The following is a 20689-nucleotide window of genomic DNA, read 5'->3' as shown; positions in this document are numbered from 1 at the left end:
ATACACAGCTGGTGGGAATGCAAACTGGTGCAGCCTCTATAGAAAACAGTATGGAGATTCCTCAAAGAATTTAAAATAGAAATACCCTATGATCCAGCTATCCCACTACTGGGAATCTATGCAACGAACCTGATATCAACAATCCAAAGAGGCTTATGCACCCCTATGCTCATTGCAGCCTTATTCACTATAGCCAAGAAGTGGAAGCAACCAAGTGTCCCTTGACTGATGGTTGGATCAAGAAGATGGGGTATATATATACAATGGAATCTACTCAGCCATAAAAAAAGACAAAATCGTCCCATTTGCAACAACATGGATGGGCCTGGAGGGTATTATGTTAAGTGAAATAAGCCAGAAAGAGAAAGATAAATACTGTATGATCTCACTCATATGTGGACTATAAACCAACACATGGACAGAGAAAACTGTATTGTGGTTACCAGAGGCAACGGGGGTAGCGGGTGGGCACAACGGGTGAAGGGAGACATATATATAGTGATGGAGAAACAAAAATGTACAACCCCAAATTTTACAATGTTATAAACTATTAAAACATCAATAAAAAAAAAGGAAATGAAACTTCTCAGCAAACTAGGAATAGATAGGAACATGCATCAGCTAACATCATGCTTAATGATGAAATATTGAACATTACCCCCGCTGAGGCCACAAGCAAAATAAGATTATCAACAATCACCACTAATATCCAATATAGTGCTGGAAGTCTTAACCGGTGCTATAGGGCAAGAAAAAGAAATAAACTTTACAACACTTGGAAAACAAGTAACAATACTGTACTATATAATTGAAAGTTGCTAAGAGAGGAGATCTTAAATGTTCTCACCACAAAAAAGAAATGGTAATTATGTGAGGTGATGGAGGTGTTAGCTCACACTACAGTGTTAGCTAATTATTTCACAATATTTAAATATATCAAATCAACATATTATACATCTTAAACTTATACAATGTTATATGTCAATTATATCTCAATAAAGCTGTAAAAAAGAAGTTAAACTCTCTTTATGAGTAGATAATGTGATTATGTAATCCAAAAGAATGTACAAACAAATTATCAGAGGTAATAAGTGAATTTATCAAGATTGCTGGATACTGGGTCAATAGAGAACAACCAATTGTATTTGTATATACAAGTAACAAACAGTTTGAAAATGAAGTTAAAAATAATTTGTCATATCATCAAGAGAAAACATTAATTACCTTGCCATAGTTCTAACAAACTTCTGAAAGATCTCTAAACTGAAAACTACATATTATTGCTGAGAGCAAAGATCTAAATAAATAGACAGATATATTAAGTGTGAGGATTATCCATTAACAATCCCATTTAAAATCACATCAGACATTTTTTTGGTAATTTATGAGCTAATTCTAAAATTGGTATGGAAATGCAAAGGAACTATAGTAGTCAAGCCAGTTGTTAAAAAGTACAAATGTGGGGGCCGGCCCGGTGGCGCAAGCGGGTTGGGTGTACGCGCTCCGCTGCAGCAGCCCGAGGTTCACCGGTTCGGATCCTGGGTGCGCACCGATGCACTGCTTGGCAGGCCATGCTGTGGTGGCGTCCCATATAATGTGGAGGAAGATAGACAGGGATGTTGGCCCAGGGCCAGTCTTCCTCAGCAAAAAAAAGAGGAGGATAGGGCAGATGTTAGCACAGGGCTGATCTCCTCACAAAAAAAAAAAAAAAAAAGTACAAATGTGGAGGACTTACACCACCAGAGCAGAAGATTTACTACAAGCCACAGTAACTAAGAAAATGAGGTGTACACAAGTATGCACACAGGAGCGAAAGGATCAGAATCTCAAACCCATTATACACAGTTCCTTGTAGTAAAGTGAGTTTTGCCACCTATTAATGATGTGACCTCAGGATTTAAACTTCTCCAAGTCTCAATTTCCATCTCTGTACTTAAGGAATATTAATAACATATACCTGGCAAAATAGTTGTTAAGGTTAAACGAGAGGCATAAGGTGTTGAGCACAAAGCAGGCTTTCTGTCAGTGTTGGCAGGTACTTTGATAATAGGTTCAGTCAAAGGAGGAGACAGGTGACTATTTCAGTTCTGAGTTGTGATATTCTGAGTCAAGACTGGTAAAGGAAATAGACTGCATTCCACAGGGTGAGAAACTGAGATCTCCCACCACCTATGAGTCAAGTGGAGTAACACAGAAGCTGTGCCTATCTTCATGTAGACTTGAAGTGTACTCTCTTTAAGCAGCGATGTTCCCTCACTTTTTTGTTTCCCACTAGAATTCTGTTTTCCAGATACCAGGAGAGTGACACAGCCCTCACGGTCTTTTTCTAGACATAGAGTACAGCGGAAGCAGCCTGGATTAGGACGCACAATGAAACACGCACATGCCTTTTGAGAGAGGTTGTGCCTAAGGTCACAATTTAGAGCCCTATCCAGGTCTATTGACAGAGACTCTGTTGTTCATATCTCACCCCCATTGCCTTCTAGTAGCTCTTACATCTGCTCCTTCCTCCATCACTTGCTAGTTAATGTGATCTGGGTAAATGATTTAAATTCACTGAACTCTAGGTTCCTCATGTGAAAACATGGCTGGTTGTAAAACACAACAGAAGTAGTCTGGTGTAGCAGTTAAAAGCTGGGGATATGGAATGAGAAAGCCAAGTTCAAATCATACCTTTACCACTTAACTGCATGGGTGACCTTGGGCAATCCACTTTTCTCCTTCTGATGACTCAATATCCTCCTCGATGAACGAGCATAGTAACAATCACTATCTTCTAGAGTTCTTGTGAGAAACTAATGAGATAATACATGCAAAGAACTTAGCACAGTTCCTGGGATATTTTGAGCACACAGCATGTGTTAAGATTTAATATTAGCTTGGGTAATGTACAGTTCAACAAAATTTCAGTAGATTAAAAGTGGCTAGTCCTATTGGACTCATTGTGAAATGATTTGACCACAGGCAATATTCAGAACTAAATGCTGTTTACCAAAACCATGAGCTGTATTTCTAAAATTTCAAAAAGATTGATCCAATGTCTTAAATGGAATTTTTGCTTTTCCCAGAGAGCACAAATTGTCAAAATTGAAGTCAAATACAGGCCGAAAAGAAAACTGATCACTTTTGAGATATATGAAACTGGGAGAAAGGCTTTAGGATAAACACCAAATTCATTCAAGGATTAACTAGATGTACTAACTGTATACATGAGCGTGCATGCACACACACACATATGCACATACACATGCAAACCAGCACAATCATTCTTCACTCATACAGGGGTAAGCAGTGTAATAGAGCATCCTTCCTCTGATGCTCATGTAACGTGACCTTGTGTATGTTACTTAACTGAGCCTCGATTTCCTCAGTTGTAAAATGGGTATCTGAATGGCTAGCTCATGGGGATTAAATGAGAACATACATGAAATACTAGCACATAAGGGACACTTTTAAAATTATTTTCCCTTCTTTTTTTCTTCGTAGATAGCTCTTACAGCTACTATCAGAGACAGAACTAAGATTGGCCAAATTCTTCAGGAAAGAAAAATTACAGGATGCAGCTTCATCTAAACATGGTTTCTTCCCCAAATTCTCTTTTGGTGGGATCCTCTTAGTCATATGGAACCATCCTCTGGGATCTCCACCTGTCCTCGTTCCTGAATTTTCATTGCATCCAGCACTCTAACATTTATGCATGACTGGTCTTGTGAACAGGTCCTTTTGAGTTTTTAAAAATCCTTTTATCCTTATCTTCACCTTTCATGTCTTTATCCATTTAAAATATTTGTTGCATGCCCACCATGCATAGTAGTGTGTGATTCAAATCCTTTGGAATGGATATTTTTGGTTACAGTTCATTACACTTTCACTTACTCAAACCAAAATTTTCGCAGAACAAAGTTATAAATTTGTTTACTCAACCAAGACATAACACAAATAACTCTCAGTACCACAATTACCTTCTGTGAATGGCAATGCCAATTTTTTACTGTGATGTGTTAGGCTTTTCTATGGGTGCGAATGTTCTGATAGCCTTAGAGTAAGCTAGCCTTTTCTGTGTAGACTTCAAACTTTTAGTCCCTTGAATCATGGCTAAGGAGATAATATCTCTGTGTCCTTTTATGAGGCTAGAATTCATCATGTTTTATCTTTCTTTCTTTCAAACAACAATCACAGCACCGACTTTCTATTCATTATTCACAATCTACCCTTCGTTGTCTTTATCTGGACATGCCAAATTGTGTTCCTTTATGTGTTAGATGGCAGGAACGTCTTAAAACTCTGCTCTCTTATCTCTAACTCTGCCATGTTTCAAGGTTCTTTTCCTTACTGTTAGAATAATGTTGTCTCGAGTTAACGGATCATGTTAGTATGGTCATTGTTCCTCAACCTTCTATTACTGGTTTGGTTTGGCCACTTGTGGTAATTTGTGTTAGTTATCACTAATTACTAAGCATTGCTAGTTATAGTTTCATATATTTTGCCCCGCATTTCTGCCATGGAGTACCCTTTGAGTAGGGCTAAAATATGTTGAGTCATTTTTACTTCTGTCTACATTTGACAATAAGAACTAATCTTTTTTTTTTTTTTTTTTTTTTTTGTGAGGAAGATCAGCCCTCAGCTAATATCAATGCCAATCCTCCTCTTTTTGCTGAGGAAGACTGGCCCTGGGCTAACATCCGTGCCTATCTTCCTCTACTTTTTTATATGGGATGCCACCACAGCATGGCCTGACAAGCGGTGCGTCAGTGCATGCCTGGGATCCCAACTCGGGCTGCCAGCAGCGGAGCGTGCGCACTTAACCGCTACACCACAGGACCGACCCCAGAACTAATCTTTCTTGAGCACTTACTTAGGTACCATTTAATCCTCACAACCACCCAATGAAATAGGCATTATTATTTATCAAAATAGGTATTAATAATAATAATATTTATAAATTATTACTATTTGTAGATCAAAGAAACTGAATCTTGAAGATGTTCAAAATAATTATTGAAATAGTTCGACCTTTTAAATTTTCTCCTTATGCTTTTTTTCTGGAATAAGAAAGGCCTTTCACCCTTTAGAATTGTGAATCAAAACCCGATACCAAAGAGATGAACCTATTATCACTGTCAGCTACAGGCACATCCACAAAATCAACCAGCACTGCTATAACAAAAGTGCTCACATGCAGTCTTCCTAAGTAAAAGTGCAGCTAAGGACCCTTGTTTGATGAAGTCAATGGTGAGAGAGCAGTAAGTGTGGATTAAAAGGCAATGAGATGCATGGGCTGATTTGCAGGGACAATTTCTGGAACCAGAATTTGCCCTAGATCAAGGACAAGGGGCAACATGGAATATTCTGTTAATGTTTCTTCACGGACTAAGAGCATCACTAAACAAGAGGGATGTTCCAGAAATTATTTGGTTCAAATTCCTTTCAGAAAAAATGGCTGTACACCATTCTCACAGATGAGCATCTATTGTCTGCTTAAGATAGGCTGCTTATAACTTACAGGGCCACACCTTCCCTTGTTGGATAGCTATGATGGTTTTCTTTTGCGGCATAACAAACTTAGTGGCTTAAAACAACACGAATTTATTATCTCACAGTTTCCGTGGGTGGAAGTCTAGTTAGCTGGGTCCTCTGCTCAGCATCTCACACGACTGAAATCAGTGTTGTCTAGGCTGTGTTCCTTCTGGAGATCAAGAACCTCTTTCAAGATCACATGGTTGTTGGCAGGATTCAGTTGCTTGTAGCTTGAGGGCAGAGGCCCTCGTTCTCTTGCTGGTTGTCAGCCAGAAGCTACTCTCATTTCTTAGAGACTGCTCAGAGTTCCTTGCCACACTGAACCTTCTATCTTCAAAAATGCAACAGAAAACCTCCCTTGCATCAAATCCCTCTCCCTCTTTAAATCTCTAACTTCGGGCAGGGCCCAGTCTCTTTCTGGGCTCACCTGATTAGCTCAGGCCCATCCAAACAATCTCCCTTTTGATTAACTCAGCTGAGTCCACGTTGACTACATATGTAAAATCCCTTTTTGCCATATAATATAACACAGGAATTATAGCTCATGATATATACAGGTTCCGCTCATGCTCCACTGGAGGGCAAAGATCATTGGAGGGGTGTCTTGTTAAGATTCTGCCACCACAGATGGTTAGGAAGTTCTTCCATAAGGAAAATAAATCAAGTTGGAATCTGCCAACCTCTACTCTGTTCTCCACATCAGCCACTCAACTATTGGAAGACAACCGCCATTACTGTTCTTTGGGGAATTATTCCCAAAGTCTCATAAACAGTTCTTATTTGTGACATGCAGATATTCCTCCAAACACACTATACTTCTTGTGTGAATCTTAGAATTAAATATAACTCCCTGGAAGTCTCTTAAATGAGACAGATTTTAGCAGGACTATTACTTCTTCTATTAGGCAGAATAGACTTCTATTAAGACATCCAAGGACTAATTTTTTTTATAGCTATGTCACATTGGCAACTAAAATTCATCCATAACCAAATAAAGCCCTTCAATTACTTTTTCATGCATAGCGACTAAGCCCAAGTCATTGACACCCTCACCTTGTATTCTGATGATGACTTAAAACAAAAACTCAACACTGAGGCCTGTTACACTGCATTTTGCCCATTTCTCTCCTACAATCCCATTGAGAAAACTTTTTGAATCTTGATTCTGTCACCAATATTGTTATCTCTCCCTCATTGCAAGGTGTCAGTTGAAGATTAGATAAGCTAGCCTTCATCCAAGCTCTTCGTTTGAATGTTGATGGCAGACAGGAGAGAGCCAACAGGACTTGCTTTTTAATTTTCAATTTTAATCCTTTGAGCGTTTTTTTTTTTGTCCTTTAGTGGAAGATGAGGAATACATGACATTGTTTAAAATAATTTTCACATATTATTTGTTTTTATAATGGTAGACCTCAAACAGTTATCTTTCTCCAAGTTTGGTTAGAGAAAGGGGAAATATTCTCAACATCAATCTCACTTAATACAAGTATTCCTGCATTTTTCAAATTGCACATCGTAATTCCTGACTCCTTGGATGTAAACGAACCTTTTACATTTTCACAGCACTTCCCACATTTCATATGTGACTCGCAAACCTTGTGAGTCAGGAGATATAAGGGATGTTGTTCTCAGGCAACTAGCAAGGTCTGAAAAGATGCCCGCAACCACCCAGTTAGCGGTGGAGACTTTAAAGCCCAGATCTACTGTCTTAGAGCCCCGGGCTCTTCCACTGTTTCCCAGAAAAAAGCTACCACGAAGTGAAGTGCTCTCCTGTCAAACCTGTGTCCCCCACACCAACTAGCCATTTTGCCTTCTGGGGCTGCTCCCACTTGTAATTTTGACACTGAGTTGGTGGGTGTCTGTACAGTGGGGGAGCACAGATGGAATGGATGGGCTTTGCAACTGATATGAATAACAGCACTTGTGTCTCAGGGGCAGAATCAAGACCATCTCCAGAAAGTAAATGCAGCAAGTGCGGCCAGAGAAGACTCTGAAACAGAGGCTGACATGCACATGGTGTGCCTCCAGACGTGCCTGGCTGAGGAGAGATATAATGACTTTTTTCCTCCCAGAAAGGTAATAATGAGAAAACAATAGCTGTCGTTCATTGAGAACATTCCAACCTTTCCTATGGTAGTTCCATGAAACAGTAGTCATGAGAGAACCTACAGACACACAAACACACACACACACAGGAAGGACTCCATGGATACAGAAGCGTGGGAAATAGAGCACACTGTAATGCCTCTCTTAGAAATTCACAACACCTGTAATGTATTAAAGGCTCTGAGAGGCTCTGCTGTTATCTGCCTCGTTGTTTCACCAAGTATTTATCAAACCTTATTGATAGGAAGAAAAAGGAGAATTTTTATATAATGCCTATTAACAATATTATTCTACAGAAGATATTTTTAGAAAGGCTATATTACCTCATTTAATCCTCACCATGACTCCAAATGGTAGGTATTACTATCTCCATTTTACAAGTGACTCAAAGAGGTTAAATAACTCACCCAACAGGTCAAACCGAGGTCTGCCTGAGACCAAAACCCATTCCATCAGGCACGGAGCTATATAGCCTGAGAGCTCTAGGTTCATTTACGGTGGTCTGGTGTTGTGAAGGATCCTGAGGGCTATTAGTGAATCTGTGGATCCTGAAAGGACCTTAAGAGAAGACAAGGAAAGCTGACTGCAAGTGAAGGGGCTGATGAAACACTTGGGCGGGGCAAAGTTTTAGAAAAAAGACAGGTGAAGGAAAAGGAGACTATTCAAGCTAGGTAGTGGTGGGGAGGGTGAAGAGTGGGAAGGAGAAGTTTGGGAAGGACAATAAAGGCCTATACAGTGAGGGCATCTACCATATGGGCTGTTGTGAGGGTGATGTGAAATACTCTTTCTCAAGAGCCCAGCACCGTGCCCGGCACAGTAAGTTTTAGCTGCTCTCCCCTCCTGGAGGTGTTGGGACCAGAGAACAGGGGACAGGAATGACAACACGGTTCAACTCTGCGGGCTAATGCAATACTTTATATCTGTGCTGAGCTCAGCAAAATGACCCAAGACTGCTCTTGAACAATTTCCTAGGCAATCCCCACCCACCGAGGTTCTTTGTGGGAGTTTGATAGAAAGAATTTATTATTTGCCCCAACAGTATGTAGTTTCCACCTCAAATCCTCTCGTACAATCACAAGTGATGGTTCACTTGAAAGGATGAATGCCAAGTAGAAGTCAGGTTGGGCCATGGGGAACCTTAGAGAAAGTAAGAACAAGCAGGGAGAGGTTGTAAAAGTCACAGACTTACAGTCCCCAAAGGCTCGGACTAGACTAGGCCCAGGTTTAGTTTGGCCTACAGCTATCTTAAAAAAAAAAAAAAAAATGAATTTGTTTCCAAAATTTATAATAAGGCTATTTCACGTAAGTACACAAATTTCTGGCTTCGCTTTCAAACTCTAAACACAGCACTGGGCCTGTTGACTTGAAGGACGGAATTTGCCAGGAGCCAGGTAGCAGCTTCTCTTCAGCTTGTGTACCTAGGTCACCCCTGCCCCAGCCAGGCCTACCTACCTGAGTTTCCTGATTCCTCACTCGGGTAGAATTTGCATCTGTGCTCTCTGCACAAGCTCACAAGCAAGATTTATAAACCTAGTAGGATTTCTAATAAAATTTTTTGGTGACTATCTCTAGAAGTGTTTGATCACCAACAAAAACAAAGGAAACTATGATGCCTGGCCCATTATTTAATCCTTTGATACCCATGTCCCCTCTGTGATTAAGAAAATTAAAATACTAGGCTATAAACTACAAATACTGTACCCAGTTAGAGAAAAATAAAGAGCAATCAAAGATTTTCATGAACATTCATCTACTTGTTGAGAAAACATTTGAACTGGCACAGAGTTGTTCAGCAGTGAACACAACTGATAGCTTGTAATTCTTTGAATCCCTTCAGTCTGAAGATTTTAAAGTGCTATACCATTGTCAAGATCAGCATGGTGCAATAATAACAAGACACCAATGTGAGCCACGTTTGTAATTCAAAATTTCCTAGCAGCCACACTGAAGAAGTAAAAAGAAACAGTAAAATAAATTTTCATAATATATTTTGTTTAACCCAACATATCCAAAACATTATCATTTTGAGTGTAACCAATACAAAAATTATTAACGAGATATTTTACATTTTTTTTTACTACGTCTTCAAAATTGTGTATTTTACACTACAGCACATTTCAACTGGGACCAGCTACTTTTGTAGTGCTCAAAACCTGCATGTGGCAAGTGGCTGCCTTATCAGACAGCATAGGTGTTTATGAAACCACTCATTTTCCTTAGGTTAACAAACAAGGGGAGGTGGAGAGAGGGCGAGGATGGATTTCCCACACATCTCATAGGGAAGCGGGGAGGCTTGGCAGGAAATTGACACCCTTCTGATATATGAACCAGATCTTCTGGGTTCCTTTCTGCCCCCGCAGTGCACCCACTCTGTGTCCCATCCCCCTCTCTTTTTGCCAAACTTGCTCATTGCCTAACTAGGGACACTATTGCCGTGCCAGAAGCATGGCGTGAGAGAGGAAGGAGTGGGCTGGATTCCCAATCTGTCCTTTGCAGGCTGAGGACCTTGGGCAAGTTACTTAACCTCTTTGGTTTCAGATTTCTTTCCTATGAAATAGGACTACTTTCTTCATCACTGAGTTCTGAGGATCAAATAAAATAATAAACGTAAAGTCATCAGCACCAAATAGACTCTGTAGGAGTTTTCAAGCTTTTGATTATTATTTTTTAAGATTTATGTATGGTTGGTGGAAGAGGCAGCAGGGGAAAAGAATTGAAGTGAAAGGACTTTTTTTTTTTCATCTGTGCTAAATCCCAGGCCACCCTCTATTCCTTCTTCAGTAGTTGGTGCTTAAAACCTCTCTATCCTCTTACAAGGCATGACTCCAGCCCAAAGCACTCTGAGCCTGAGTTATGCAGATGTACTAAAAACATAAGATTTAAAAAAATAAAGAGTTTCAGTTTTTGCCAGAGTTTGTCCAATTACATGGAGCCCCAGATGATAAGGGGGGAACACCTCAAGGAGCACCGTATGTGTGTACTCCAATTGCATACCCTGCAAAACGCTATCCTCTAGAAGACACGTCTTTCTCAGCGCCTGCAGTTTCCTTCACTCTAAAGCAGTGCCCAGGGCCCTGGAGGATCCTGACCAGACTTGAACCTCTCTAGGTTCTAAAGCCGGAACCATCCCCATAGCCCACTCCCAGAGTTCATGGTCTTTGAGAAGACAAAATAAAAACAGAAGAGGACTCACCAGTTCATCCTCCTCTCCTGGGTTCAGCAAAGCCTGATGGTTCTTCTTACTCTTCTCCTCCATCTAAACCAGACCTCTTAAGGTCCCTCCTGGCTAACTCCTTGGGGAAATGTCAAAACCACCGGGGCTTATGTGAACTCAGAACAGTCACTACCGTCATTGCTGTTCTCAGGTGCTTTTAAACCTCTTAGCACACACCTCGCCTATTAGGCTAACAAAGGAAAAAGGAAATACTCTCCTGGCCACAGGATTGATCTGTTAATCTATCTGCTTGTTGTGTTTTCTTTCCTTCCTAGTGTTTATTTGCTGAGCTAGATGTGAGTGCCTTCAGACTTAAGTTGTTGAACTGGAAAGACAAATAATTTCATGAGGTGCATATAAATGTTTCAGCCAATGAATGGTAATGACCATTTTGCCAAAAACCTGAGACAAAAGGATTAACCAGTGAGAAATGAATGAAACCCCTGCGGATTTTGGAAAAGTAATGGGCATATTGGGGGTGACAATGAGAATTGAAGGAAGGGAGGTTGGCTCATGATGAGGAATGTCAGAATCATTTTGGAATCAGAAAAATCTGAATTCTAATCCCTGCTCTGCAGATGACCCTGGATAAATCACTTCAAATCTGAATTTTAGGTTTTCTAGTACATAAAATGTCAATAATAATTACAGAGTTGACATGAGGATCTAAGATAATATTTGTAAAAGGCACTCATCACAATAAGAGATAGATCATCATCGTCATAATCATAACGCTAATCAAGAAGAAAGAAACTTTTAAAAGGTAACCTATAGTAATAATTTGAATCAGAGACTCAGGCTTCCATCTTATGGCTCCACCATCTTCAACACGTGACTTGAGGCTGCTGTGATTATACAAAAGAGGGAATGCATGGAGGATAGTCAGTGAAGTTTTCTGTGGACTAGTCCTGGAAGAGATACTCTGTACTTGCGCTAGAAGATTGGCTAGGACTCAGTCAGATGACCATACCTAACTGCAGAGTTGACTAGGAAATGTGGTCCAGCTGTGTCCCAGGAAGAAGAAGAAATGAATTTGGTGGTCATCTGGCAGTCTCTCCCACGCTGACCCTATGATGATCCTAGTGTGGGGTAAAGTGATGGATCAGATCGGATCTTTTTCCTTAGGGGACTCAGAGTCTGGTGAAAGAGGTGGTGACTCCATTCGGAGGTGACTGCTATACAAGGCAGAAGTGAAGAAGACCTGGGTTATTGCAGACTCGGGGGGAGCGTACATGAGAGGCCCTAATATTGGGTGACGGGGAGTGGAGTGGCCCGTGATATCTGATTGAGTGACCTTGTGAGCTCTTTGCAACAAACACAAGGTTAGGAAAAAACTCGAATTTCCGTACATGACTAATCCTTCATCTGAAATATGGATTCAAAGATGTGGGCATATGTCCACTCTTTAATTGCACGCAATCTGTTTATAGGCAGAGCCAACCAACACTTGTCGCTTCCAACCCTAATCACCACTGCACCAAAACAACCCACATGTTCTCTACAGAGCGGAACAGAGCAGAAGGAGCTCCCTTTAGGAAACACAACCATGGGCTCTTCAAGGTGAGGGCATGGTTTGGCCTTTCCTGCTCTACCTTAAATTTCTATCTAGGAGATCAGCAAATTGAGAATTTGGTAAGTGTGTCAAAACTCAGAGGAGTAGAAGTAAAATCATATCCTATCTGGGGACAAAAAAAGAGTCCAAACTGTGAAAGGGGGCTTCTATTATTACTCCTCAGCTTGTTCCTGTCCTGTTAATTCATTTAGCAAACAGCATCTTTTTTTTTTTAATTTTTTGTTTATTGCAGTAACATTGGTTTATAACATTGTAAAAATTTCAGGTGTACATCATTATACTTCTATTTCTGCATAGACTACATCATGTTTCTGCATAGATTACATCATGTCATTTAACAAACAGCTTCTAAGCTCTCAGATCAGAGTTAAGACTGAAGGGGGGGCAGAAATGAATCCGAAGCTAATCTTGCCCTCAGTGAGTTCACAGGCTAGTAAGGAAACAGGACAAAAATGGGACTCCCCTAAAGGGGAAAAAATGGAACAATCCACAGGGGACAGACAGATAAAGGGCTATGAGAGAGAGAGGTTCAGAATCCAGCAGCTCACATGATTTACCAAGGTGTCGAGTCCTGTGGCTTATTCGCTTTTGCGGGGTCACAGAGAACTTTGAGAAACGGATGAAATGTGTAGATTTTCTCCTCTCGAGAATAATACGTGTATGCAGGTGTGAAAAAAATTTTACTTAACTCTGGTTTTACTTGTCCCTTATCTGGTCCAATCCCTTCATTTTATAGTTCTTCATTAATTTGTTGAACAAATACGCATTGAATGCTTACTTTCTATAATGCACTGGTGAAGGTGTTGGGAACACAGCAGTGGTCAAAACAGACAAAAGTCACTGCCCCATGGAGCTGACATTTCAGTGGGAAAGACTGACAAAACAGATAAACAAGTAAAATTCACAGTTGGTCAGATAGTGATATTTCCACAGAGAGAAATAAGGCTAGAAATGTGAATAGGCAATGTTAGGAGGTCAAGAGTGAGGGGAGCTGGGGGGTAGATGAGGTGAGAAATTGCATTTCTTTTTATTGAGGTCATATTGGCTTATAACATTGTGTAATTTCAGATGTACATCGTTATATTTCAGTTTCTGTATAGACTGCATTGTGTTCACCACCAATAGTCTAGTTTTTATCCGTCACCATACATATGTGCCCCTCTACCCCTTTTGGCTTCCTCCCATCCCCTTCCCCTCTAGTAACTGCTAATCTGTTCTCTTTATCCATGTGTTTATGTTCCACATATGAGCGAGATCATATGGTGTTTGTCTTTCTCTGTATGGCTTATTTCACTTAGCATAATACACTCAAGGCCCATCCGTGTTGTTGCAAATGGCACGATTTTGTCTTTTTTATGGCTGAGTTGTATATATATACCACATCTTCTTTATCTATTCATCAGTTGATGGGCACTTGGGTTGCTTCCATGTCTTGGCTATTGCAAATAATGCTGCAATGAGCATAAGGATGCATAAATCTTTTTGAATTGTTGATTTCATGTTCTTTGGATAACTACCTAGTAGTGGGATAGCTGGATCATATGGTATTTCTATTTTACATTTTTTGAGGAATCTCCATACTGTTCTCCGTAGTGGCTGCACCAGTTTGCATTCCCACCATCAGTGTATGAGGGTTCCCTTTTCTCCACATCTTCTCCAACACTTGTTATTTCTTGTCTTGTTAATTATAGCCATTTTGTTGGGTGTGAGGTGATATCTCAATAGTTTTGATTTGCATTTCCCTAATAATTAGTGATTTTGAATATCTTGGGTGAAAATATTTGCAAATCATATATCCAACAAGGAGTTAATTTCCAAAATATATGAAGAACTCATACAACTCAACAGCAAAAAAATGAACAACTCAATCAAAGAATGGATAGAGGATATAAACTGACATTTTTCCAAAAAAGATATACAGATGGCCAACAGGCACATGAAAAGGAGTTGCATTTTAAATTGGGTGGTCAACAAAGAGGTGAAAGATCTGTACACCGAAAACTATAAAACATTTCTGAAAGAAATTGAAGAAGACACAAAGAAATGGAAAGATATTCCATGCTCTTGGATTGGAAGAATTAACATAGTTAAGATGTCCATACTTCCTAAAGCCATCTATAGATTCAATGCAATCCCTATCAAAGTTCCAACAACATTTTTCACAGAAATAGAACAAAGAATCCTAAAATTTATATGGAGCAACAAAAGACCCCGAATAGCTAAAGGAATCCTGAGAAAAAAGAACAAAGCTGGAGGTATCACACTCCCTGATTTCAAAATATACTACAAAGCTATAGTAACCAATACAGCATGATACTGGCACAAAAACAGACACACAGATCAATGGAATAAAATCGAAACCGCAGAAATAAACCCACACATCTATGGACAGCTAATCTTTGACAAAGGAGCCAAGAACATACAATGGGGAAAAGAAAGTCTCTTCAACAAATGGTGTTGGGAAAACTGGATAGCCACATGCAAAAAAATGAAAGTAGACCCTTACCTTACACCATACACAAAAATTAACTCCAAATGGATTAAAGACTTGAATGTAAGACCTGAAACTGTGAAACTTCTAGAAGAAAACATAGGCAGTATGCTCTTCGACATCGGTCTTAGCAACATCTTTTCAAACACCTTGTCTGACCGGGCAAGAGAAACAATAGAAAAAATAAACAAATGGGACTACATCAAACTAAAAAGTTTCTGCACAGCAAAGGAAACCATCAACAAAACGAAAAGACAACCTAACAATTGGGAGAAGATATTTGCAAACCATACATCTGATAAGGGCTTAATCTCCAAAATATATAAAGAACTCATGCATCTCAACAACAAAAAAACCCAATTAAAAAATGGGCAAAAGACCTGAACAGACATTTCTTCAAAGAAGATATACAGATGGCCAACAGACACATGAAAAGATGTTCAAAATCACTAACTATCAGGGAAATGCAAATCAAAACTACAATGAGATATCACCTCACTCCCGTCAGAATGGCTATAATTAACAAGACAGGAAACAACATGTGTTGGAGAGGATGTGGAGAGAAGGGAACTCTCATACACTGCTGGTGCGAGTGCAAACTGGTGCAGCCACTATGGAAAACAGTATGGGGATTCCTCAAAAAATCAAGGATAGAACTACCATATGATCCAGCTATTCCACTGCTGGGTATTTATCCAAAGAACTTGAAAACACCAATGCATCAAGATACATGCACCCCTGTGTTCATTGCAGCGTTATTCACAATAGCCAAGACTTGGAAGCAACCTAAGTGCCTATCAAGGGACAAATGGATAAAGAAGATGTGATATATACACACAATGGAATACTACTCAGCCATAAGAAACGATGAAATCCAGCCATTTGTGACAACATGGATGGACATTGAGGGTATAATGCAAAGTGAAATAAGTCAGAGGGAGAAGGTCAAATACCGTATGATTTCCTTCATTAAGTAGTAGATAATAACAACAATAAACAAACACATAGAGACAGAGATTGGATTGGTGGTTACCAGAGGGGAGGGGGGGAGGGAGGAGGGTGAAAGGGATAATTCGGCACATGGATGTGGTGATGGGTTGTAATTAGTATTTGGGTGGTGAACATGATGTAATCTATGCAGAAATAGAAGTATAATGATGTACACCTGAAATTTTTACAATGTTATAAACCAATGTTACTGCAATAAACAAAAAATTAAAATAAATAAATAAATAAATAAATTGGGTGGTCAAGGAAGGTATTACTGACAAGGTGACGTTTGAACTAAGGCACGTGACTACCTGGGAAAGAGGATTCCAGGCAAAGGGAATATCAAATGTCAAAACTCTGAAGTTGTGGGCCAGGAAGGAAGCCAGTGTGCCTAGGGCAGTATACGCAAGGGGCAAAGTCATAGGATTTGAGGTAGAGAGACAGTGGTGTGGTCCTAGAGTATTTGGCACCCAGAGCAGATCAGTCTTTACATCTCTTCCTCTATATGACAGATGTTTTTCAATTTGTGAAAGGAAATAAATAACAACAATAGCTAGAAAATAAACATAGACACTAAAATGATCTTTTATTGGGTTTTGTATGCATAATTATGCAGGTAAAAAGAATTTTAAAAAATAAAGAATAGGGGCTGGCCTGGTGGCGTAGTGGTTAATCTCCTGTGCCCAGCTTTGGCAGCCCAGGGTTCACAGGTTCGGATCCTGGGTGCGGACCTATGCACTGCTCATCAAGCCATGCTGTGGCAGGTGTCCCACATATAAAATAGAGGAAGATGGGCAAAGATCTTAGCTCAGGGCCAATTTTCCTCAGCAAAAAGAGGAGGATTGGCAACAGATGTTAGCTCAGGTGTAATCTTCCTCACCAAAGGAAAAGTACATAAAAAGTAAAATAAAATAAAGAATAAAACAAATACTACTCTACATAAAGAAAGAAGTAATGGAGTAATACTTTTTAATTATAGTAATGTATTTTTACAAAAGGAGAAAAAAATGCATACATTGTAATTCATAGTAACGTTGCAGTAACTAATAAATGAATTTTAATAAAATCAAAACACTTGCAAAAGATAAAATTTGGACAATTATCAAATTGTTCTACTGATGTAACACTTTATTTTCTTGACCCACTCTTTAGTTTTAAAATAAATAATTAAAAATTTGAAAAGAAAAATAAATTTCAATTTTAAAGATATTGTTCAAATCCAGTGATATATTTCAAGTATGAACTAAACTTTGCACTTACCATACACAGATATTTCAACTCACAATGTGCACTCTGTTTTACTCTTTTTGAGAAAGAACCTTGGAAGAAAAAACTAGATAACTAAATTGGAGCTTGGAGCCAGGGGGTGGAAATCTGAACTGTCTAGCCAAGGAATTAGATTTTACATTGTTGGCAGGAAGCATCCCTTGGAGGTGTAATAGTAGCTCCTTACCAACCTCTTCAGCTCTCCTCAGTTTAATTCTGCCCACACTTGTGGAAAGCTGCCATATGCAAATCACTGTTCTAGGTTCTAAAATGAGAATCCAGAGATGAACGACACACAGACCCTGCCCTCGAGCTCAGTCTATGGGAGCTGTGCTCCAAAATCTAAATCTTCTGTATTCTCTACTTTCCTCCAGCTGCTCTTGTGACCCACATCATTACAAAAGGGCTTTGACAAGTTCCTCTCTCATTGACAGGTTCAGGTTCAGCTTGTCACACCATTCATTGCTTAGCTGGATCCTTTGAAGTATCTTCCTCCTATAGAAACTGAATGGTTCAGAATCTGTTGGCACAAGTTATGATGTTTGAAAGTAAGTGATTGTTGGAATATCTGAACTTGTAATAGAAAACAAGGCAGCCCAGGGACTTCAGATAAGAGCATGTGAAGCAAAGGGAAAGAAATATTCCACTTGATTCAATTACAGCTGATCAATGAGGAAAAGGTTCCTCCTCTTCTGCTAATGACTTTTCTCTGGGGCTGTCATTTCTGCTCCTATTCTAGACATGGCTGTCCCTCTAGCTGCCCTCCATTGGGGAAGCTCTTCCACAGCCCTCATGGGAGTCACGTACCAGAACTTGGATCAAATCCTAGGCTCTACTTGGTTTTTATTGTAAAATTGGCTTTATGTATTGTAGATACTGTAATTTGGTGTGGACCATTGAAGCAATTATTCTTTTTTATTTAATTGCTTCTGTTTGGGATTTAAACAATGTTGTCTCTTCAGTCATTAAATAAGTGTTAATTGATTTACTGTATTATGGAGTCAATTCTATTTTCTAATTGATTTATATATCCCAGGCTTGGTGGCCCTCACTGCCCTTGTGTCCACCAACTTTGCTTTGGGGACCATTCCCATAGCATTTTATACATAAGTCAGTGATGACTCTTATCACCCTCAAGGGAAAGAACAATTCATCTTCAAATTCAAGCATTTAGCTCAGGGAGTGGCAGATATGGTAGGTGCTCAATAAATCCCTCTTTCCCCACCTAGGGAATCTGTTTTACAATATTCTGTTTTTCAGATTAGGTGGATGCTTACAGAGTTTTTCCTTTCGGTCAGTGGCAGACTGGAAAATAGAACTACAGGCTATCTTCCGTGGTCTGTTCAGATCCCATTGTTTGCCTTCGTTGACTCCACGGGCACGCGTGTGTTTTCTTCTAATGACCTGTACCTGCAACTCTCTGCAGAGGAGTGCCCTTGAGCCCCTTTGCGAGTCCTAGCAAAGACTCGAAAGTGCCTGGAGTTTACTCCCCACACCCACCCTGCCCAAGCAGGCTGAACCGATGACTAAGGCTGGAGTCTGAAGCCCTTCTCTCTTGCCAAAAGTTGGGACACTGAGGTGAAGTCTGCATTCCAAAGCTTCCCAGAAGCACTGAGTTGAGGTTAAGACTTTGGCTGAAATCACATTCATATTTGTCTTCTCTTCCACTCTCTTACCAGTTTCTCCTAGGAACATGTCCTGAAAATATTTGCATGTAAATCCATGTCTTAGTGTCCGCTTCTGGGAATCCAACTTCAGAAAAGAACTAAGGGTTCCTAATATTTGTACCTACCCCCTGAATCTATATAGGCACCATCAACTTATTTCTTTTTTGGGGGAAAGGGGAACCACCTGCTGTATAAGCGGATTTTATCTTTCCGTTCTCCCACCTGCCTCTTACTCAGCTCCCTCACTCCAAAGCCTGCGGTTTCTTCTCTCCCTAATTTAAAACTTTTCATGCAACTACTCTGAGTTTGGTCTAACCATTTTTTCTGCCTAAGGTATTAAGATTGTTCCAGGAGACTTTAATAGCTCATTTTATGTTGCTGGAAATATATTGACTGTTGTCAAGGACTTTAGGCTTGCCAAAGCTTATGCCACATTGCCCAGTACTCTGTGTGTGTAGTAGCTACACAGGGGTAGAATGCCTGTTTAATTTAATATTCTGGAGGGCTTTCCAGATGACTGGCCACAAAAACAAATCTACACAGACCGTCAGTTGCTCGGCTTGTCTGCCGAGCACCGTAAACGCCAATGAAAACGATAGTCAAGCGTTAACTGTTTGTCAGGTAAGTCACCAACTAGAATCTGACTAGTGGCCAAAAGGATGCCCAGTGATGTCAGATCAATACCTTTAGTGAACACTAATCTCACATCTTTGCTCCCCTCACTGCTAATAAAAAGGCTGATGACCATTGAGATGAGTGAAGGATGCTGAACAGAAGGGCACCGGCAGTTGTGAAATTGGTGTTGTCTTTGCTCGAAGAACAGGTGTTCAATTACATTTGTCAATCCAAGAGGCTTTCCCAGGAAGAAAATAGCTGAGATGAGGGAATGGTTGAAAAGATGGGGAATGGACTTAGGTGTTCCAGAGTGAGCTGGATTCCAAGACCTATCCTAAGGAGAATATAAACCTCTAAATTGATGTCCTGAAGCAGACTGATTTCCTATTAATCAATTCCAGATGATCTAACCTGGTTGGAGGGATGAGGATTCATTTGAGATATTCAGACCCGAGCATGGTCTAGGATAAGTTACTCTTTTTTTCTCTTATCTAAAGGGTAAATTAGATTGCATATCTTGAGGAATGGAGTTTTTGCATTAATTTTCAACTAGCATAAAGGATACAAGATATTAAATACCACTCTAATGTTTTTGCCTTTGGCTCATGGCAATGCTTTCCCCACTGAACTTAGCCAGCAGGTGATCATTTTGTCCAGAACGGAGTACGTGGAGGTCTAACAAAGAGCAGGGATAAGTGGGCTCCTCTCAAGGGAGCAAAGTCCACCAGCGGGGTTTCTTCCCACCAGGGGCTGCTTTTATAATATGGAGTGGAGAATGCACAGTGACAAACATAGCATTTCCAAAGGTAATATACCACAAGATGTTGGCCCAACATTTCGGGAGTCGATAGGAAAAGCTGTAGATGAGTCTCTACAGGGACAAGTGAAAGCACATTTAGGGAAAAATAATCTAAGCTATTCTTTTAGAATTACAGTTCCTAAACCTGATTCATTATCAGAATCACCTGGAGAGCTTCATAAAGCTACAGCTCACCAGGACCCACCCCAGAGATTCTGATTGAGAATGTCTGAGTTTGGGCCCAGGACTTTATTTCTAATAAGCTCTTTGGGGATTTTCATGATGCATCAAGTTTGAGAACCATGTCCCAAAGAGAAGCCTACGAATTGCTGTGGACTGTTCCGTGGAGAGAGTGGGCTAACACGTGATGTGGCAGCAAAGTGACCAACTGAAGACTACCTCCAAATGTGTCTGAATCTGGACTGTTTTGTACAGGTCTTTGCATCTCCTG

At 40.0% G+C, this 20689-nt stretch overlaps 1 protein-coding gene across 1 annotated transcript in view; it reads right to left on the bottom strand.

Annotated features, from left to right (window-relative positions):
* The window catches only part of ATP13A5 (ATPase 13A5), a 110436-nt gene extending 99557 nt beyond the window's left edge, over positions 1 to 10879 (bottom strand). Inside the window, exon 1 of the mRNA XM_058555609.1 lies at positions 10817 to 10879. Within this exon, the coding sequence (XP_058411592.1) occupies positions 10817 to 10879 (63 nt within the window). The remainder of the gene's footprint in view (positions 1 to 10816) is intronic.
* Positions 10880 to 20689: the final 9810 nt, after the last annotated feature.

The sequence above is a fragment of the Diceros bicornis genome, chromosome 15 (assembly GCF_020826845.1).
Source record: "Diceros bicornis minor isolate mBicDic1 chromosome 15, mDicBic1.mat.cur, whole genome shotgun sequence".
Taxonomy (NCBI): Eukaryota; Metazoa; Chordata; class Mammalia; order Perissodactyla; family Rhinocerotidae; genus Diceros; species Diceros bicornis.
Note: the sequence above shows the minus strand (reverse complement) of the source record. Positions and strands in the feature narration are given on the sequence as shown.